Source organism: Salmo trutta, chromosome 2 (assembly GCF_901001165.1).
Source record: "Salmo trutta chromosome 2, fSalTru1.1, whole genome shotgun sequence".
Lineage (NCBI taxonomy): Eukaryota > Metazoa > Chordata > Actinopteri > Salmoniformes > Salmonidae > Salmo > Salmo trutta.
In genome coordinates this window covers 2,147,933-2,171,313 of record NC_042958.1, presented here as the reverse complement: position 1 = coordinate 2,171,313, position 23,381 = coordinate 2,147,933, and the positions used below count along the sequence as shown (strand labels likewise).

Here is a 23,381-nt window from a genome sequence, read left to right as displayed (position 1 = left end):
GTCATAAATAGTATTGCTATGGGTTACTGCTACTGCTACTGCCACTTCCACTGCCACTTCCACTGCCACTACAACAGTGCCTTGCAAAAATATTCATCCTCCTTGGCATTTTTCCTATTTTGTTGCATTACAACCTGTAATTTTAAATTGATTTTTATTTGGATTTCATGTAACGGACACAAAATAAGTTAAATTAAAAAAACTTGTTTAAAATATATATTTTTTTTTAAATAACGCAAAACTGGTTTGTGCATATGTATTCACCCCTTTGCAATGAAGCCCCTAAATAAGATCTGGTGCAACCAATTACCTTCAGAAGTCACATAATTAGTTAGATTGCACACAGATGGACTTTATTTAAGTGTCACATGATCTCAGTAGATATACACCTGCTCTGAAAGGTCCCCAGAGTCTGCAACACCATTAAGCAAGCGGCACCATGAAGACCAAGGAGCTCTCCAAACAGGTCAGGGACAAAGTTGTGGAGAAGTACAGATCAGGGTTGGGTTATAAAAAAATATCTGAAACTTTGAACATCCCACGAAGCACCATTTTAAATCCGTTATTAAAAAATTGAAAGAATATGGCACCACAACAAACCTGCCAAGAGAGGGCCGCCCACCAAAACTCATGGACCAGGCAAGGAAGGCATTAATCACAGAGGTAACAAAGAGACCAAAGATAACCCTGAAGTAGCTGCAAAGATCCACAGCGGAGATTGGAGTATGTGTATATAGGACTACTTTAAGCCATATACTCCACAGAGTTGGGCTTTATGGAAGAGTGGTCAGAGCTTAAAGAAAAAAATAAGCAAGCACGTTTGGTGTTCGCCGAAGGACATGTGGGAGACTCCCCAAACATATGGAAGAAGGTACTCTGGTTAGATGAGACTAAAATGTAGCTTTTTGGCCATCAAGCAAAATGCTATGTCTGGCGCAAACCCAACACCTCATCACCCTGAGAACACCATCCCCACAGTGAAGCATGGTGGTGGCAGCATCATGCTGTGGTTATGTTTTTCATTTGCAGGGACTGGGAAACTGGTCAGAATTGAAGGAATGATGGATGGCACTAAATACAGGGAAATTATTTAGGGAAACCTGTTTCAGTCTTCCAGAGATTTGAGACTGGGACAGAGGTTCACCTTCCAGCAGGACAATGACCCTAAGCATACTGCTAAAGCAACACTCGAGTGGTTTAAGGGGAAACATTTAAATGTTTTGGAATGGCCTAGTCAAAGCCCAGACCTCAATCCAATTGAGAATCTGTGGTATGACTTCAAGATTGCTGTACACCAGTAGAACCCATCCAACTTGAAGGAGCTGGAGCAGTTTTGCCTTGAAGAATGGGCAGAAATCCCAGTGGCTAGATGTGCCAAGCTTATAGAGACATACCCCAAGAGACTTGCAGCTGTAATTGCTGCAAAAGGTGGGTCTACAAAGTATTGACTTTGGGGGGGTGAATAGTTATGCACGCTCAATTTCTGTTTTTTTGTCTTATTTGTTTCACCCCAAAAAATATTTTGTATCTTCAAAGTGGTAGGCATGTTGTGTGAATCAAACAATACAAACCCCCTAAGAAATCTATTTTAATTCCAGGTTGTAAGGCAACAAAATAGGAAAAATGCCAAGGGGGGTGAATAGTTTCGCATGCCACTGTACTGCTGCTTCTCCTCCTCTTCCTCCTCCATTGGAAATTAACATTTTTACAGAGCTGTGTTATACCACAGCATTGTTGAATACTCGTTTCTGATTGGCTAGAAGGCCATTCTAGAATGGACATTAAAACCAGATAATTGGACAGTTGGAAAAGATATCGGGACACCTTGAAATCATGACACAATAATTTACACCTACAATTCATTTGGTTGTCATATTGGCAGGTTTGCTTGCAACAAACTATTTAGCTAGTCTGTCACTTTTTTGGTGTTCTAAAGTTACAACAAAATAAAGGTTAGCATGTCTCTCGTAAATGTTTTTTGCTAAGTTTACATTTCAACTCCCTGTCAGGTCCCCCCCCCCCAAAAAAAAAATCTGATAATTCGGTGCGACCACTAAAAACCAAGAAAAATGTTGAATTATCTGAAAAAAGTTTATTTTTTATTTCGATACTCAAGATACTTGATGTCAAAGTGATGCAGGACTACTCGTATCTCATTTGAAGTAGGAACACACGTTTTTGTAGGGTAAGGATGTTTAATGTTAATTATTTAGGGGGTTTATAGTAGTGCACATCAAGCAGGTAATACTGAAAATATTTAGAAGTAAAGAACTACTATCCTATGTTTCATAATTGAGGGTCAATTTGAAGATGCCTTTATCAAGCAAAATGCCTTTTATCGTCAGGACACGGATTACTGCTGATTCTGTTGCAAAATTGACCACAGAAAATCAGGCGTTCCACTTTGTGGGGAGTAGACAGCAGGTCTACGATCCATACAAGTGTTGTGTACACACATCAGAGAGAAGCCAGTCCTACGCCACCGTATATCTGACTTCCTTAGTGCTCCCTCATCTTGTCTATGGGCTCACCTGGAAACCGGTCCTAAGAGATGTCAAGAACAAGAATCTACAAATCATGACACTCCACACGATGAAGCGACGGTCCAGTGACCCAAACCAGAAACAAGAACCACATGTACCTGCTATATATTTACATATTAAAACGAATCACCTGGAACTTTTTCTGAAAAGGCTCATGGGAATGGGGAACCAGAAGGCATAGGGCGGGGCTGTGAAACGTTGTGCAGACAAACACGTTCAACAGGGATGATGTGCAGACTCCCAAGGAGCTCTTCAAACTACTGGAGAAGAGTGGATCGAGCATGAAGTTATTTTTGGATTACAGATGTCACTAATGTGCCAAAGAACCTCGCTGGAGTCAAAGGAACCATGAAATTACACCAGGTCACCGCCACAGCGTCAGGGGGGGGGGGAAATAATACAAACACAGTGAAGGGTCTTGCTTCTGCATCAGACCAAGCATCTGCAACACCTGTTTCAGTGCTGTTGAAGTGAACTTCGATGAAGAACGCCATCAGGGGAACAGCAAGATGAAACTGCAGCTGTGGCCAACTCAACGCTTGCTGAAAATCTAGGCAGATTTGTCATGGTCAGCTTTGAAAACCGCCCCTTTTGTAGGCCAGATCCTGAAGGTTGTTGGGGTGGAGGAAGTGCAGATCGCTTGTATGCAGCAGCATGGAGTCTGGCCGTCTCTGTGCCAGACATGACCTTCTACTGTGAAGGACATGTGAAGTCAATGATCAGTGATCTCGAGCCCTTCAGCTCAAGAGAAAATTCTGTTGTTGTCAACAACAAAAAATGCAGAGAAAAGCTCAGTCTATAAGAGAAATACATTGGTGTAAAATGTTATATGGTTTTAATATAACATTGAAAAAATGTTATATTAAAAAAGTGAAAGATGTTATATATATATATAACAACTTCTTTAATGTTGAATATTTGAGTATAAATTCATTTTACTCCTTTGCTTGAAATAATGGTCAGAATTAAAAATGTATTTATGATCCCACCAAACAACTTTTTTTAGGAGGTGAATTTAAAAAACGCTTAAATTTTTATTTTTTTTTTACTAAAATAAGTTGCCGATTAAACCCTGAAAGTGCATAGGTAACACTCAAGAGAACATAGTGTTTTTCAAATTAAATAGTTTTCCCTTTTGAAAACCTCATACGTCGTTGACCCATGTAATCTCCTCAAACTATTTAGCTAGCTTCTGGCCTCGTGTTTGATATGCAATGCGATCTCCTCATAATGAACACTCAGTGTGGACCAGTGTCCTGACGACAAGGCACACTTTTCTAGCTAGGCCAGGCAAAATCAGGCATCATCGGCTCATTGTTAAGGATGTATCCAAATGAATGTCGGTAGAAAACAGAACTACTTTGCTGTTATTCTGGCTGCAGAGGTGCGTGACTGTGTTAGCTGTCAGTTAGCTGGCTAGCTAGCAAACAAGGGATAAGTGAGCATAGCAACAGCAGAACATAAAGAATGAATGACTTGGGTTGCGTCCTAAATATCAAACTTATCTAACGAACGACTAGGTTGCGTCTCAAGCGACCAAAAGATGAGAAAATATGAATTTGCTGATTTTTATAAATAAAAGTTTTTTTTATTTTCTGCCGGTATATGTGTGCTTAGTATTGTTGTCTTTAGCGACTGTGGTATAAACAGGATAAACAGCTTAAACCCAATGGAATAAACGTAGCTCTTTACTGGCTGCAGAGGTAGTCATCCATTATTTCCAAGGTAATGTTCAGAACGTCTGCGTTTATCTCTTTTTTTTTTTTTTTTTACTATCTTTGTAAAGTACTGGAAGTAAAACACTTGGCTCCAGAAGTCTCTGTGAAAACTGCGCTGTATATCATACATCTCTATAGCAGAGAGGAAGGCTCTCTATCGATTGACTGGAGCAGGGAATTCTGTAAGCCAACACGGCACTCAAACCTGCTTTGTTACATGTCATTGGCAATTTCTGGCTTTTCAGCATTTCTGAATCTGAAAGCCATAAACCACGACTTCTAGGAGATATGGGAGAGATAGTCAGTCCCTATGCATGCTTTACACCCTCCCTCCCTCCCTAACACATTTCACGGGCAGTAAAGAGGAGAGAAGCATCAGAACAACATTGAGACGTGTGTTTCCCGGACTCCCAACCAGGACTCGCTCTCTCTTCAGTCTATTTTCAGTTAGATAAAGTTTAGTGGATTTCATATTATGCTCCTCCCAATGCCTTCCACCCTCGCTCGCTCTTCTCCCTGCTCTTCTCTCCCTGCTCTTCTCTCCCTGCTCTTCTCTCCCTGCTCTCCTCTCCCTGCTCTCCTCTCCCTGCTCTTCTCTCCCTGCTCTTCTCTCCCTGCTCTTCTCTCCCTGCTCTTCTCTCCCTGCTCTCCTCTCTCTGCTCTCCTCTCTCTGCTCTTCTCTCCCTGCTCTTCTCTCCCTGCTCTTCTCTCTGCTCTTCTCTCCCTGCTCTTCTCTCCCTGCTCTCCTCTCTACTCTTCTCTCCCTACTCTACTCTCGCTCTTATCACTGCTCTCTCTCTCTGTCCGTCTCTTTCCTCATTGTGGAGGCTAATGACTTCAGCACAGTTACCGCTTATGGAGCACTCTGGGGAAAATGATTGGTTGGACACACAGGGCATTTATCACAACGACCACTGAGGGTTTTTGGTTGTCCACTTCCCTTGTTAAAGACTAGATAATATCTACTGGTCATGGTTCTTTCTTGAGGAATCTCTTGACAGTCCCGCAGCGCTCAGTACCAGCTGAGTGTTGTGTTTCCTACCAGTTAAATGCTACGACCTTGTGAGTGATTTGAGGTGAATGAGTATTAAGGGCCAAAGACGAGGGCCATTGAGGCAGCATGAAGTCCTTAGTCTTTATGACCACTGCTGACGCCATCAGACAGCAGCCCTGGGGCATCCCTCTCTTCTGTCTCTGTGTGTCTCTCTCTCTGTCTCTCTCTCTGTGTGTGTCTCTCTCTCTCTCTCTGTCTCTGTCTCTGTCTCTGTCTCTGTCTCTGTCTCTCTCTCTCTCTCTCTCTCTCTCTCTCTCTCTCTCTCTCTCTCTCTCTCTCTCTCTCTCTCTCTCTCTCTCTCTGTCTCTCTGTCTCTGTCTCTGTCTCTGTCTCTGTCTCTGTCTCTGTCTCTGTCTCTGTCTCTGTCTCTGTCTCTGTCTCTCTCTCTCTCTCTTCTCTCTCTCTCTCTCTCTCTCTCTCTCTCTCTCTCTCTCTCTCTCTCTCTCTCTCTCTCTCTCTCTCTGTCTCTCTCTCTGTGTGTGTCTCTCTGTCTCTGTCTCTGTCTCTGTCTCTCTCTCTCTCTCTCTCTGTGTGACTCTGTCTCTGTCTCTGTCTCTCTCTCTCTGTGTGACTCTGTCTCCCCCTGTTGTCTTTCCACTCTGGCGGTGTTCTACAGAACAGGCTTCTATTCAAAGTTAGTGAGCTAACAGTAATGTAGTTAAAGATCTGACTCCATGTCAATAACAGTAATGTAGTTAAAGATCTGACTCCATGTCAATAACAGTAATGTAGTTAAATATCTGACTCCATGTCAATAACAGTAATGTAGTTAAAGATCTGACTCCATGACAACAACGGTAATGTAGCTAAAGATCTGACTCCATGTCAACAACGGTAATGTAGATAAAGATCTGACTCCATGACAACAACGGTAATGTAGCTAAAGATCTGACTCCATGTCAACAACGGTAATGTAGATAAAGATCTGACTCCATGACAACAACGGTAATGTAGCTAAAGATCTGACTCCATGGCAACAACAGTAATGTCGCTAAAGATCTGACTCCATGGCAACAACGGTAATGTAGCTAAAGATCTGACTCCATGGCAACAACGGTAATGTAGCTAAAGATCTGACTCCATGACAACAACGGTAATGTAGCTAAAGATCTGACTCCATGACAACAACGGTAATGTAGCTAAAGATCTGACTCCATGAGAACAACGGTAATGTAGCTAAAGATCTGACTCCATGACAACAACGGTAATGTAGCTAAAGATCTGACTCCATGTCAACAACGGTAATGTAGCTAAAGATCTGACTCCATGTCAACAACGGTAATGTAGCTAAAGATCTGACTCCATGGCAACAACGGTAATGTAGCTAAAGATCTGACTCCATGACAGCAACGGTAATGTAGCTAAAGATCTGACTCCATGGCAACAACGGTAATGTAGCTAAAGATCTGACTCCATGACAACAACGGTAATGTAGCTAAAGATCTGACTCCATGACAACAACGGTAATGTAGCTAAAGATCTGACTCCATGACAACAACGGTAATGTAGCTAAAGATCTGACTCCATGGCAACAACGGTAATGTAGCTAAAGATCTGACTCCATGGCAACAACAGTAAATGGTTGATGTTCAAACGTATCCAGCTTGTAAATTATCTTTCTATATGAAACAGAATATATGAAATCATCAATACTTAAAAGTAAATTAGACTGCTAACTCTCCAATCCAGTTTTATGATAAACCGTAACGTAGTTCCCTGGCTGCGTCCCAACAATCCTGAACGGATTCCTCTCCTCCTTGTCTCCTCGTCTCTTCCCCTTTCGTTGCCATGGACAGACCGGCCAACATGGGGCTTTATGTTTCCAATAGAAAGGGTGACTGGACAGGAGGAAGCTGTCTGCCTGCATGTCTTATCTGGAGGACAGGATGCTGTTGTAGATTATTTGAACCTAACTGTACTGAACACCCCTGCAGAGCTGCTGCAGATGGATCACACAGATCATAGTCTGCTGCTGTGTTATGGCTTTACATCCCCTGCTATATTGTGGATAAAGAGTTACCTGTCTAACAAAACAGAGGGTTTTGCTTAATGGAAGCCTCTCCTACATAATCCAGGTAGAATCAGGAATTCCCCAGGGCAGCTGTCTAGGACCATTTACTTTTTTTGATCTTTACTAATGACAAGACACTGGCTTTGAGTAAAGTCTATGTAAACTCAGCAAAAAAGGAAATGTCCCTTTTTCAGGACCCTGTCTTTCGAAGATAATTCGTAAAAATCCAAATAACTTCACAGATCTTCATTGTAAAGAGTTTAAACACTGTTTCCCATGCTTGTTCAACGAACCATCGACAATTTAATGAACATGCACCTGTGGAACGGTCGTTAAGACACACACAGCTTACAGACGGTAGGCAATTAAGGTCACAGTTATGAAAACTTAGGACACTAAAGAGGCCTTTCTGCTGACTCTAGAAAAACACCAAAAGAAAGATGCCCAGGGTCCCTGCTCATTGCATGATGTGGCCAGGGAAATATATTGCAATGTCCGTACTGTGAGATGCCTAAGACAGCGCTACAGGGAGACAGGACGGACAGCTGATCATCCTCACAGTGGCAGACCACGTTTAACAACACCTGCACAGGATCGGTACATCCGAACATCACAGCTGCGGGACAGGTACAGGATGGCAACAACAACTGCCCGAGTTACACCAGGAACGCACAATCCCTCCATCAGTGCTCAGACTGTCCGCAATAGGCTGAGAGAGGCTAGACTGAGAGCTTGTAGGCCTGTTGTAAGGCAGGTCCTCACCAGACATCACCGGCAACAACGTTGCCTATGGGCACAAACCCACCGTTGCTGGACCAGACAGGACTGGCAAAAAGTGCTCTTCACTGACAAGTCGCGGTTTTGTCTCACCAGGGGTGATGGTCGGATTCGTGTTTGTCGTCGAAGGAATGAGCGTTACACCGAGGCCTGTACTCTGGAGCGGGATCGATTTGGAGGTGGAGGGTCCGTCATGGTCTGGGGGGTGTGTCACAGCATCATCGGACTGAGATTGTTGTCATTGCAGGCAATCTCAACGCTGTGCGTTACAGGGAAGACATCCTCCTCCCTCATGTGGTACCCTTCCTGCAGGCTCATCCTGACATGACCCTCCAGCATGACAATGCCACCAGCCATACTGCTCGTTCTGTGTGTGATTTCCTGCAAGACAGGAATGTCAGTGTTCTGCCATGGCCAGCGAAGAGCCCGGATCTCAATCCCATTGAGCACGTCTGGGACCTGTTGGATCGGAGGGTGAGGGCCATTCCCCCCAGAAATGTCTGGGATCTTGCAGGTGCCTTGGTGGAAGAGTGGGGTAACATCTCGCAGTAAGAACAGTCCATGAGGAGGAGATGCACTGCAGTACTTAATGCAGCTGGTGGCCACACCAGATACTGACTGTTACTTTTGATTTTGACCCCCCCCCCTTTGTTCAGGGACATATTATTCCATTTCTGTTAGTCACATGTCTGTGGAACTTGTTCAGTTTATGTCTCAGTTGTTGAATCTTGTTATGTTCAGACAAATATTTACACATGTTAAGTTTGCTGAAAATAAACGCAGTTAACAGTGAGAGGACGTTTCTTTTTTTGCTGAGTTTATGTAGATGACTCAACACTATACACGTCAGCTACCACAGCAACTGCAATGAATGCAACACTTAACAAAGAGCTGCAGTTAGTTTCTGAATGGGTGGCAAAGAATAAGTTAGTCTTAAATATTTCAAAAACTAAAAGCATTGTATTTGGGACAAATCATTCACTTAACCCTAAACCTCAACTAAATCTTGTAATAAATAATGTGGAAATTGAATAAGTTGAGGTGACTAAACTGCTTGGATTAACCCTGGATTGTAAACTGTCCTGGTCAAAACATATTGATACAACATTAGCTAAGATGGGGAGAAGTCTGTCTATAATGAAGCGCTGCTCTGCCTTCTTAACAACACTATCAACAAGGCAGGTCCTACAGGCCCTAGTTTCTACCTTCTTAACAACACTATCAACAAGGCAGGTCCTACAGGCCCTAGTTTCTACCTTCTTAACAACACTATCAACAAGACAGGTCCTACAGGCCCTAGTTTTGTTACACCTGGACTACTGTTCAGTCGTGTGGTCAGGTGTCACAAAAAGGGACTTAGGAAAATAGCAACTGGCTCAGAAAAGGGTGGCACGGCTGGCCCTTGGATGTACACAGAGAGCTAATATTAATAATGTGCATGTCAATCTCTCCTAGCTCAAAGTGGAGGAGAGATTGACTTCATCACTACTTGTATTTATGAGAGGTATTGACATGTTGAAAGCACCGAGCTGTCTGTTTAAACTACTGGCACACAGCTCAGACACCCATGCAAACCCCACAAGACATGCCACCAGAGGTCTGTTTAAACTACTGGCACACAGCTCAGACAGCCCATCCATACCCCACAAGACATGCCACCAGAGGTCTGTCTAAACTACTGGCACACAGCTCAGACACCCATCCATACCCCACAAGACATGCCACCAGAGGTCTGTTTAAACTACTGGCACACAGCTCAGACAGCCCATCCATACCCCACAAGACATGCCACCAGAGGTCTGTTTAAACTACTGGCACACAGCTCAGACACCCATCCATACCCCACAAGACATGCCACAAGAGGTCTGTCTAAACTACTGGCACACAGCTCAGACACCCATGCTTACCCAACAAGACATGCTACCAGTGGTCTGTCTAAACTACTGGCACACAGCTCAGACACCCATACATACCCCACAAGACATGCCACCAGAGGTCTGTCTAAACTACTGGCACACAGCTCAGACACCCATCCATACCCCACAAGACATGCCACCAGAGGTCTGTCTAAACTACTGGCACACAGCTCAGACACCCATGCATACCCCACAAGACATGCCACCAGAGGTCTGTCTAAACTACTGGCACACAGTTCAGACACCCATGCATACCCCACAAGACATGCCACCAGAGGTCTGTTTAAACTACTGGCACACAGCTCAGACACCCATGCATACCCCACAAGACATGCCACCAGAGGTCTGTTTAAACTACTGGCACACAGCTCAGACACCCATACATACCCCACAAGACATGCCACCAGAGGTCTGTCTAAACTACTGGCACACAGCTCAGACACCCATACATACCCCACAAGACATGCCACCAGAGGTCTGTTTAAACTACTGGCACACAGTTCAGACACCCATCCATACCCCACAAGACATGCCACCAGAGGTCTGTTTAAACTACTGGCACACAGCTCAGACACCCATGCATACCCCACAAGACATGCCACCAGAGGTCTGTTTAAACTACTGGCACACAGTTCAGACACCCATCCATACCCCACAAGACATGCCACCAGAGGTCTGTTTAAACTACTGGCACACAGCTCAGACACCCATACATACCCCACAAGACATGCCACCAGAGGTCTGTCTAAACTACTGGCACACAGCTCAGACACCCATCCATACCCCACAAGACATGCCACCAGAGGTCTCTTCACAGTCCCCAAGTCCAGAACAGACTATGGGAGGCGCACAGTACTACATAGAGCCATGACTACATGGAACTCTATTCCACATCAGGTAACTGATGCAGCAGTAGAATCAGATTTAAAATCCAGATTAAAAAAACACCTTATGGAACAGCGGGGACTGTGAAGAGACACAAACATAGGTACAGACACACACACACACACACACACACACACACACACACACACACACGATAACATACGCACTATACACACACATGGATTTAGTTCTGTAGATATGTGGTAGTGGTGGAGTAGGGGCCTGAGGGCACACAGTGTGTTGTGAAATCTGTGACTGTATTGTAATATTTTTACAACTGTATAAACTGCCTTAATTTTTCTGGACCCCTGGAAGAGTAGCTGCTGCTGCTTTGGGAATCCTTAACAAATACAAATATTACATTTTACAGGCTAAACTAGGCTAGGTTATCATATGACATTCTACAGGCTAAACTAGGCTAGGTTATCATATTACACATTTGATATAACTTAATGTATTCCATTCACAGACCTAGTTAGCTGACTAATAATTTGTTTAGCGTGTACCACTACTTGGACTGACACTGAATACACGCACGCATTCACACACAGACAGACACACACACACACACACTGATTGAATAAAGCAGACTGGCAGCATGGCTGGCAGACTGGCAGCATGGCTGGCAGACAGTACTCAGGTGGGCTCCAGTAAATGGGTTGGTTTTTAGTTTTTCATTTTCCCCTAATTTATTCCTTCTCACATCTGTAATTGTCTTGACTAGGTAACTGTCCTGGAGAGGGAGGAATGGAGGGAGAGCGATTGAGCAAAAGAGAGAGCGAGAGATAATTGTAATGAGACGTAGCCAATCCAGTTCCTCAGAGGGCTGCCCAGTTAGCCATCTACAGCTGTAGCACACACTCCTCATTTCAGGTGTGTGTGTGTGTTTGCCTTACTGCAATATTGAAGCTGCTTCCTTCCAAATACACACATAACAAGGACTGGGGGCTCAAAATCAAATTTGAAGAAACATTTCCCTGACAATGCAGTTCATAATGACAACACAAAATGTTGAATTTACCAGACCTGGTACTGATGCTAGGCTAACTAGCTATTTTAACAAGTATCACAGAACAACTAATTGTTTAACCAGCGTTTACCAGCTCAGTACCAACTCAAACCATCAACTGTCTGCTGTATCTGTGTTTTTATTAAAGCCAATCTGTAATACCAACACAACCTTTACTCTGTATTTTACACTCTCCATTTGAATTTGTATTTATTATGGATCCCCATTAGTTCCTGCCAAGGTAGCAGCTACTCTTCCTGGGGTTTATTATGGATCCCCATTAGTTCCTGCCAAGGCAGCGGCTACTCTTCCTGGGGTTTATTATGGATCCCCATTAGTTCCTGCCAAGGCAGCGGCTACTCTTCCTGGGGTTTATTATGGATCCCCATTAGTTCCTGTCAAGGCAGCAGCTACTCTTCCTGGGGTTTATTATGGATCCCCATTAGTTCCTGCCAAGGCAGCAGCTACTCTTCCTGGGGTTTATTATGGATCCCCATTAGTTCCTGCCAAGGTAGAAGCTACTCTTCCTGGGGTTTATTATGGATCCCCATTAGTTCCTGCCAAGGCAGCAGCTACTCTTCCTGGGGTTTATTATGGATCCCCATTAGTTCCTGTCAAGGCAGCAGCTACTCTTCCTGGGGTTTATTATGGATCCCCATTAGTTCCTGCCAAGGCAGCAGCTACTCTTCCTGGGGTTTATTATGGATCCCCATTAGTTCCTGCCAAGGCAGCAGCTACTCTTGGGTGTCTGAGCTGTGTGCTACTGGTTTAAATGGACAGCTTGGTTTATTCAACATGTCAACACTTCTTACAAAAACAAGTAGTGATGAAGTCAATCCTTCATCCACTTTGAGCCATGAGAGATTTACATGCATATTATTACTGTTAGTTCTCTGTGTCTATGTAAAGGCCAGCCGCACTGCCCTGTTCTGAGCTAACTGCAATTTTTGTGGCGCCTGACCACAGGACTGAACAGTAGTCCAGGTGCAACAAAACTAGGGCCTGTAGGACCTGCCTTGTTGATAGTGTTGTTAAGAAGGTAGAGCATTGCTTTATTATGTTCAGACTTCTCCCCATCTTAGCTACTGTTGTATCAATATGTTTTGACCAGGACAGTTTACAATCCAGGGTTACTCCAAGCAGTTTAGTCACCTCAACTTGCTCAATTTCCACATTATTTATTAAAAGTTTTAGTTGAGGTTTAGGGTTTAGTGAATGATCTGTCCCAAATGCAATGCTTTTAGTTTTGGAAATATTTAGGACTAATGTATTCCTTGCCACCCATTCTGAAACTAACTGCAACTCTTTGTTAAGTGTTGCACTCATTTCAGTCGCTGTAGTAGCTGACGTGTATAGTGTTGAGTCATCCACATACATAAACACACTGGCTTTACTCAAAGTGCATGTCATTAGTCAAGATTGAAAAAAGTAAGGGGCCTAGACAGCTGCCCAGGGGAATTCCTGATTCTACCTGGATTATGTTGGAGAGGCTTCCATTAAAGAACACCCTCTGTGTGTCTGTTAGACAGGTAACTCTTTATCCACATTATAGCAGGGGGTGTAAATCCATAACATACGTTTTTCCAGCAGCAGACTATGATCGATAATGTCAAAAGCCACACTGAAGTCTGATTAAAAATATTGTGGGGGCTGTTTTGCTAATTTCTTTCAGCCAATCATGAGTCATTTGTGTAAGTGCTGTACTTGTTGAATGTCATTCCCTACAAGCGTGCTGAAAGTCTGTTATCAATTGGTTTACTGTAAAATAGCATTGTATCTGGTCAAACACAATTTTTTCCAAAAGTTTACTAATGGTTGGTAACAGGCTGACTGGTCGGCTATTTGAGCCAGTAAAAGGGGGCTTTACTATTCTTAGGAAGGGGAATAACGTTTGCTTCCCTCCAGGCCTGAGGACACACTTTCTAGTAGGCTTAAATTGAAGATATGGCAAATAGGAGTAGCAATATCATCCACTGTTATCTTCATTTATTGTCCATCCAAGTTGTCAGACCCCGGCGGCTTGCCATTGTTGATAGACAACAACAATTCTTTCACCTCTTCCACACTCATTTACGGAATTCAAAATTACAATGCTTATCTTTCATAATTTGGTCAGATATAATTGGATGTGTAGTATCAGTGTTTTGTTGCTAGCATGTCATGCCTAACTTTCCTAATCTTGCCAATGAAAAAAATCATTAATGCAGTGGGTTTTGTAATGAATGAGCCACCTGATTCGATGAATAATCGCCATTAACATCGACAGCCATTGGTGTTACTGTATTTGTAATTCTAATGGACTGTTTTACTATAGCTGAGGGCTCCACACAAGCCAGGCATCATCTACATCCACATTTCATTTTTTCCAATATATTTTGGGGACTTGTTTGTTTTTCTGTGTTAATATCCCACCGACTTTGCCAATATCAGGCACAGACTTCTACATTATCACTGTGTATTAATCTCCTCTTCCTTCCTCCTCTCTTCTCAAATTATCTTCATCCCTCCTATGTGTGTTCCCCCATATCGCTTCATATGGTGTTGTTTTTCCTGTTCTAAATGAAAACAGGACTTCTTCCTTCAGAGCTTTCCGTTAGACGAGGGTTCCACAACCCTTCTTTCCTCCATGCCTCTTTCTCCTAATAACCAACATCCCTCCGTTCTCCCCTACAGAGTTTCCCTTCAGACGAGGGCTGGCCGTTCGCCAAGTACCTGGGAGCGTGTGGTCGCGTGGTGGCGGTGAACTATGTCGGCGAGGAGCTGTGGTCTTTCTACAACGCTCCCTGGGATAAGAGGGTTGACCTGGCCCGACAGCTGATGGACATCGCTGAGCAGCTCACCAACAACGACTTTGAGTTCGCCCTCTACCTGCTGGACGTGAGCTTTGATAACTTTGCCGTGGGGCCGCGGGACGGAAAGGTCATCGTGGTGGACGCTGAGAACGTCCTGGTGGCCGACAAGAGACTGATCAAACAAAGTGAGTTGTTGTTTTCACACCGCTGGGCGAGGGTCAAGGGTTAAGGTTGCAAAGCTACCAGCAATTTACCAAAGTTACTGGAATCTTTGGCAATTTTGGTGACTGATTTTATACTGGAAAAAATGTATACTTTTTTACATATGTGTCCTTATTGTCCACGAATTTCTAGTGGATAGATCATATTGTTCACGATAAAATAGCCTTATTAATGAAAAAAAGCATGTAATCAGCAATGTAATCCACACTACCACACTACCACCCTACACTACTTCACTATACCACCTGTCCTCCACCTATCCTCCACCTATCCTCTGGTACTCAGTCACCTATCCTCCACCTATCCTCCACCTATCCTCCACCTATCCTCTGGTACTCAGTTACCTATCCTCCACCTATCCTCCACCTATCCTCTGGTACTCAGTCACCTATCCTCCACCTATCCTCCACCTATCCTCCACCTATCCTCCACCTATCCTGAACCTATCCTCTGGTACTCAGTCACCTATCCTCCACCTATCCTCCACCTGTCCTCCACCTGTCCTCCACCTGTCCTCTGGTACTCAGTCACCTATCCTCCACCTATCCTCCACCTATCCTCCACCTGTCCTCCACCTGTCCTCTGGTACTCAGTCACCTATCCTCCACCTATCCTCCACCTATCCTCCACCTGTCCTCCACCTGTCCTCTGGTACTCAGTCACCTATCCTCCACCTATCCTCTGGTACTCAGTCACCTATCCTCCACCTGTCCTCCACCTGTCCTCCACCTGTCCTCCACCTATTCTCTGGTACTCAGTAGTGTCTCTGGTCTAGGTTTGTGCTGGGAGAGGATCAGGGTGATTTATCATCTCTGTTTTAACCCACAACTCAAATCGTGAATTGGGTCAGATACTAGACCGTACGTGGTAGTCTAAATGGAGTCTCCACCCTCTCGAAAAAGGAGTACTCTCTCTCTCCCCTCCCCTCTCTAAGTTGAAGCGACGGCTTTGTGATACATCCTAATAACCATTGAATGCCCCCCCCCTCCCCCACCTGAACTAACGCTGTGTGCTATCTCACGTATTCCCCAGTCAGTCGTGACAGATGTATAAGGGTAATAGTATCCACGAGAGATTAGGGGCCCGTGATGGTACCTATGGAAAGGTTCTGCTTGGGCTTCATGTCCAACATGTCCCGTTACAACGGAAGCGATGCACAGATGTAACTAGATTGAGGTGACCTGCTAACTAACTTTTGCCCCCAGGTCTGTCCTTCAAAAAGTGATAACGGCAATAGATGAATCAAAAGTGGAACAAACGTTCATATCTTGTCCATGCAGAAGCCATGCCACTAGTTTACCCTCTAACGCCCTGTCTACACACACACACACACACACACACACCTCCCCAGCACTGCAGCAGAGGGTGGGAAAAGGGCTTTAAATGTGTCCCCCTGTAGAAATCCTATTAAAATGATAAAACCACTGTCTGTGGGGGACTGGTACCACCACTGTGCCTTGTGACAGATTGTGTGTGTGCGTGTGTGTGTGTGTCTGCGTGGGAGAGAGAGAGATGGGGATGGATCGTGACAAACACACACTGAGATAAAATGCTGGCCAAAGTACAAGGCCTGTCACCACAAAAGAGCAGATGGACACTCACCGTGTGTGTGTGTGTGTGTGTGTGTGTGTGTGTGTGTGTGTGTGTGTGTGTGTGTGTGTGTGTGTGTGTGTGTGTGTGCACAATGTAGCTTATACAGTGCATTCTGTAAGTATTCAGACCCAGGAAGACCCCTTGACTTTGTCCACATTTTGTTACATTACAGCCTCATTCTAAAAATGATTAAATTGTTTTTTTCACCTCATCAATCGACACACCATACCCCATAATGACAAAGCAAAAACAGTTTAATATTTTTTACATTTTTGCTAATTTAACATTTTCAAAAAAGGGAAAAAAAATATCACATTTACATAAGTATTCAGACCATTTACTCAGTACTTTATTAAAGCACCTTTGGCAGCGATTACAGCATAGAGTCTTCTTGGGTATGAGTTTCTACCATTCTTCTCTGCGGAGCCTGGGCTCTGGCTGGGCCACTCAAGGACTTTCAGAGACTTGTCCCGAAGCCACTACTGCGTTATCATGGCTGTGTGCTTAGGGTCTTTTTTCCTATTGGAAGGTGAACCCTCGCCCCAGTCTGAGGTCCAGAGTGCTCTGTAGCAGGTTTTCGTCATGGATCTCTCTGTATTTTTCTCCGTTCATCGTTGACTCGATAATCATTAGTCTTCCAGTCCCTGCCGCATGATGCCAAATGCCATGGTATTTTGCCTTTTATGTAAGCTTTGCACATGCGTTTGCATTCTCTCAACCAGCTTCACCTGGAATGGTTTTCCAACATTCTTGAAGGAGTTCCCACATATGCTGAGCACTTGTTGGCTGCTTTTCCTTCACTCTGCGTTCCAACACATTCCAAACCATCTCAATTGGGTTGAGGTTGGGTAATTGTGGAGGCCAGGTCATCTGATGCAGCACTCCATATCTCTACTTCTTGGTAAAATAGCCCTTACACAGCCTGGAGGTGTGTTGGGTCATTGTCCTGTTGAAAAACAAATGATAGTGCCACTAAGCGCAAACCAGATGGGATGGCGTATCGCTGCAGAATGCTGTGGTAGCCATGCTGGTTAAGTGTGCCTTGAATTTTAAATAAATCTCAGACAGTGTCATCAGCAAAGCACCCCCACACCATCACACCTCCTCTTCCATGCTTCACGGTGGGAACCACACATGCGGAGATCATCCGTTCACCTACTCTGCATCTCACAAAGACACGGAGGTTGGAACCAAAAATCTCAAATTTGGCTCATCAGAGCAAAGGACAGATTTCCACCGGTCTAATGTCCATGGGTCATGTTTCTTGGTCCAAGCAAGTCTCTTCTTATTGGTGTCCTTTAGTAGTGGTTTCTTTGCAGCAATTTGACCATGAAGGCCTGATTCACACAGTCTCCTCTGAACAGTTGATGTTGAGATGTGTCTGTTACTTGAACTCTGTGAAGCATTTATTTGTGCTGCAATCTGAGGTGCAGTTAACTCTAATGAACTTATCCTCTGCAGCAGAGGTCACTCTGCGTCTCCCTTTCCTGTGGCGGCCCTAATGAGAGCCACTTTCATTATAGCTCTTGATGGTTTTTGCCACTGCACTTGAAGAAACTTTCAAAGTTCTTGAAATTTTCCGGATTGACTGACCTTCATGTCTTAAAGTAATGATTGTCGGACTGTCGCTTCTCTTTGCTTCTTTTAACTGTTCTTGCCATAATATGGACTTGGTCCTTTACCAAAATTGTGCTTGCTATCTTCTGTAAACCACCCCTACCTTATCTGTGGAACTTATCTCTGTCTGTGGAACTTGTTCAGTTTATGTCTCAGTTGTTGAATCTTGTTATGTTCATACAAATATTTACACATGTTAAGTTTGCTGAAAATAAACGCAGTTGACAGTGAGAGGGTGTTTTTTTGTTTTGTTTACTGAGTTTCTATCCTATCTATCTATCTATCTATCTATACACACACTGCTCAAAAAAATAAAACAACACATCATAGATCTGAATGAAAGAAATACTTAAACAACACATCATAGATCTGAATGAAAGAAATAATCTTATTAAATACTTTTTTCTTTACATAGTTGAATGTGCTGACAACAAAATCACACAAAAATAATCAATGGAAATCCAATTTATCAACCCATGGAGGTCTGGATTTGGAGTCACACTCAAAATTAAAGTGGAAAACCACACTACAGGCTGATCCAACTTTGATGTAATGTCCTTAAAACAAGTCAAAATGAGGCTCAGTAGTGTGTGTGGCCTCCACGTGCCTGTATGACCTCCCTACAACGCCTGGGCATGCTCCTGATGAGGTGGCGGATGGTCTCCTGAGGGATCTCCTCCCAGACCTGGACTAAAGCATCCGCCAACTCCTGGACAGTCTGTGGTGCAACGTGGCGTTGGTGGATGGAGCAAGACATGATGTCCCAGATGTGCTCAATTGGATTCAGGTCTGGGGAACGGGCGGGCCATTCCATAGCATCAATGCCTTCCTCTTGCAGGAACTGCTGACACACTCCAGCCATATGAGGTCTAGCATTGTCTTGCATTAGGAGGAACCCAGGGCCAACCGCACCAGCATATGGTCTCACAAGGGGTCTGAGGATCTCATCTCGGTACCTAATGGCAGTCAGGCTACCTCTGGCGAGCACATGGAGGGCTGTGCGGCCCCCCAAAGAAATGCCACCCCACACCATGACTGACCCACCGCCAAACCGGTCATGCTGGAGGATGTTGCAGGCAGCAGAACGTTCTCCACGGCGTCTCCAGACTCTGTCACGTCTGTCACGTGCTCAGTGTGAACCTGCTTTCATCTGTGAAGAGCACAGGGCGCCAGTGGCGAATTTGCCAATCTTGGTGTTCTCTGGCAAATGCCAAACGTCCTGCACGGTGTTGGGCTGTAAGCACAACCCCCACCTGTAGACGTCGGGCCCTCATACCACCCTCATGGAGTCTGTTTCTGACCGCTTGAGCAGACACGTGCACATTTGTGGCCTGCTGGAGGTCATTTTGCAGGGCTCTGGCAGTGCTCCTCCTGCTCCTCCTTGCACAAAGGCGGAGGTAGCGGTCCTGCTGCTGGGTTGTTGCCCTCCTACGGCCTCCTCCACGTCTCTTGATGTACTGGCCTGTCTCCTGGTAGTGCCTCCATGCTCTAGACACTACGCTGACAGACACAGCAAACCTTCTTGCCACAGCTCGCATTGATGTGCCATCCTGGATGAGCTGCACTACCTGAGCCACTTGTGTGGGTTGTAGACTCCGTCTCATGCTACCACTAGAGTGAAAGCACCGCCAGCATTCAAAAGTGACCAAAACATCAGCCAGGAAGCATAGGAACTGAGAAGTGGTCTGTGGTCCCCACCTGCTGAACCACTCCTTTATTGGGGGTGTCTTGCTTATTGCCTATAATTTCCACCTGTTGTCTATTCCATTTGCACAACAGCATGTGAAATTTATTGTTAATCAGTGTTGCTTCCTAAGTGGACAGTTTGATTTCACAGAAGTGTGATTGACTTGGAGTTACATTGTGTTGTTTAAGTGTTCCCTTTATTTTTTTGAGCAGTGTATATATATAGATACTATAGATACTGTAGATAGATAGATACTGTAGATAGATAGATACTGTAGATAGATAGATACTATAGATAGACATAAACTCAGCAAACAAAACAAAAAAACACCCTCTCACTGTCAACTGCATTTATTTTCAGCAAACTTAACATGTGTAAATATATATATATACACTCCATTTAAGAACAACCAGAGACTGAAAGACACTTAGACAAGATTTTACCTCAGGTTTATGTAAATACAGGCTAATTTGACTTCAAATTCCATCATGCAAAAGGCTTCAGCAGGTATCTGGTTTCCTGCCACAATCACACCATCTCCGTGTAGTAGGTTCAGTCTAGCTAATAGTAATAATGCTGATTATAGTGTACATGGTTAGGTGGATATTGACCTTTTATTATTTAGCATAACAGTAGGAGACATTTGTCCCGTTGGCTTTTTGGAAAACAAAAGCACACAACACTACCGTTTTTTATTTTTCGAAGCTGGTCTGGTAAAAAATGTAACTGCATAAGTATTCTGTGTATTTGACCCGATGGCGTCCTCAGGGTGAAACGAGACGGCGTCCTCAGGGTGAAACGAGACGGAAAGTGAAGGGGAGAATATCGAACCATCTTTACGTGGAGGTGCCTGATATCAGGGTAGGAGGAAAAAACGTCACTAACCACACTGTCAACCAGAGATCCAGGAGGAATTTGAATTGGAAATAATCTGCTTTGTTTCCAGCCTCTGGTTGGGAAGGAAGGTGATTGGAACACTTTTACATTTAAAAAAAATAAAATAAAATATGTATTTTACCTTTATTTAACTAGGCAAGTCACTTAAGAACAAATTCTTATTTTACAATGACGGCCTTTTTTTGGAGTTTCAGAGAAAGAAGCAACAAAGTCCTTTATTTGTGCCTGTGCTTAACTGTTCAGTTTATTTTTTATCCTAAAAAGCTCCTTAGTCCTTGTAGATGACAAGCATACCCATAACATGATGCAGCCACCACCATGCTTGATAATATGAATAGTGGATCCAGCAACATTATCAGTTTTATACCATTTTAAATATTACATTACATAACACTCTTCACAACACGTTGCTATCATATATCGACCATGCAAAATCCACGTACAGTTGAAGTCAGAAGTTTACATTCCACTTAGGTTGGCGTCATTAAAACTAGTTTTTCAACCACTCCACACATTTCTTGTTAATAAACTATAGTTTTGGCAAGTCGGTTAGGACATCTACTTTGTGCATAGATTATTTCACTTACAATTCACTGTATCACAATTCCATTGGGTCAGAAGTTTCCATACACTAAGTTGACTGTGCCTTGTAAACAGCTTGGAAAATTCCAGAAAATTATGTCAGGGCTTTAGAAGCTTCTGATAGGCAAATTGGCATCATTTGAGTCAATTGGGGGTGTACCTGTGGATGTATTTCAAGGCCTACCTTCAAACTCAGTGCAAGACCTCAGAAAAAAAATTGTAGACCTCCACAAGTCTGGTTCATCCTTAGGAGCAATTTCCAAATGCCTGAAGGTACCACGTTCATCTGTACAAACAATAGTATGCAAGTATAAATCAAATCAAAGTTTATTTGTCACGTGCGCCGAATACAACAGGTGTAGTAGACCTTGCAGTGAAATGCTTACTTACAGGCTCTAACCAAAAGTGCAAAAAAAGACCATGGGACCATGCAGCCGTCATACCGCTCAGGAAGGAGACGTGAGCCTCCCACTTTTTCCACCAAACATAACGATGGTCATTATGAACAAATGGTTCTATTTTTATTTCATCAGACCAGAGGACATTTCTCCAAAATGTACGATCTTTGTCCCCATGTGCAGTTGCAAACCGTAGTCTGGCTTTTTTATGGCGGTTTTGGAGCAGTGGATTCTTTCTTGCTGAGGGCCTTTCAGGTTATGTCGATATAGGACTCGTTTTACTGTGGATATAGATACTTTTGTACCTGTTTCCTCCAGCATCTTCACAAGGTCCTTTGCTGTTGTTCTGGGATTGATTTTCACTTTTCGCACCAAAGTACGTTCATCTCTAGGGGACAGAACGTGTCTCCTTCCTGAGCGGTATGACGGCTGCGTGGTCCCATGGTGTTTATACTTGCGTACTATTGTTTGTACAGATGAACGTGGTACCTTCAGGCGTTTGGAAATTGCTCACAAGGATGAACCAGACTTGTGGAGGTCTTGGCTGATTTCTTTTGATTTTCCCATGATGTCAAGCAAAGAGGCACAGAGTTTGAAGGTAGGCCTTGAAATAAATCCACAGGTACACCTCCAATTGACTCAAATTATGTAATTTAGCCAATCAGAAGCTTCTAAAGCCATGGCATCATTTTCTGGAATTTTCCAAGCTGTTTAAAGGCACATTCCCCAGATTGTGGTTCTGAATATAAACAGCAGCACCTCCACCTTTTGGCTTTTCTGTCTTTTTTGTAAATGTTATAAACATGTATTGCTACTGCTGTATCATCGAAGGTATTATCTAAAAAATAATTTCAGAGATTGTCAGAATATGAATGTCATCTGTTACTAGCAAATTATTGATTTTCATGAACCTTGTTTCTTAAGCTACATATGTTAACGTGGGCTATTTTTAACACTTTTCTAGGGTGCTTGATTGTTTTCATTGCTTTACTGAGAAGCTTAGCAGAAGTAGACATGCTCATGTTATTTATGTTTGAGTTGATAGTGCAGGTTGAGCTGCACACAGTGGACTTCCTCCTAGGGCACACCGCCTCAGTTGGAACAGTATAACTCTGGTTCATAGGCACATAATTACAGTATACAATAGCTGTGGAATCAGCAGAGGCATTCAGGGCAGTTAGAGGGACATAAATTAGGTTACTTACATTGTTTCTTCCAACACCCCCTGGTGTAATGTACATATGTTGAAGCATTATGACAACTCAGCGACACAATGGTAGGGTTTAACTGGGCTCGGCTCGGCTCGTTGCTAAATGTGTCTCAACGCAGCCTAATAATGCTGTGAAAAGATCCAGGAAACCAAATGATTCCTCATTTTAAAAAAGCATGCAACAAGAGGGGTGGCAACAAGAGGGGTGCAACAAGAGGGGTGGCAACAAGAGGGGTGCAAACAAGAGGGGTGCAACAAGAGGGGTGCAACAAGAGGGGTGCAACAAGAGGGGTGCAACAAGAGGGTGGCAACAAGAGGGGTGCAACAAGAGGGGTGCAACAAGAGGGGTGCAACAAGAGGGGTGGCAACAAGAGGGGTGGCAACAAGAGGGGTGCAACAAGAGGGGTGCAACAAGAGGGGTGCAACAAGAGGGGTGCAACAAGAGGGGTGCAACAAGAGGGCGAAGAAAA

General features: G+C 43.9%; 1 protein-coding gene across 2 annotated transcripts in view; it reads left to right on the top strand.

Moving 5' to 3' along the window:
- Positions 1-23,381, top strand: part of dipk2ab (divergent protein kinase domain 2Ab) — a 78,423-nt gene that overhangs the window by 44,656 nt on the left and 10,386 nt on the right. For both annotated transcript variants that reach the window (XM_029691407.1, XM_029691417.1), the window contains one exon: positions 14,587-14,890. In XM_029691407.1, the coding sequence (XP_029547267.1) occupies positions 14,587-14,890 (304 nt within the window). The remainder of the gene's footprint in view (positions 1-14,586; positions 14,891-23,381) is intronic.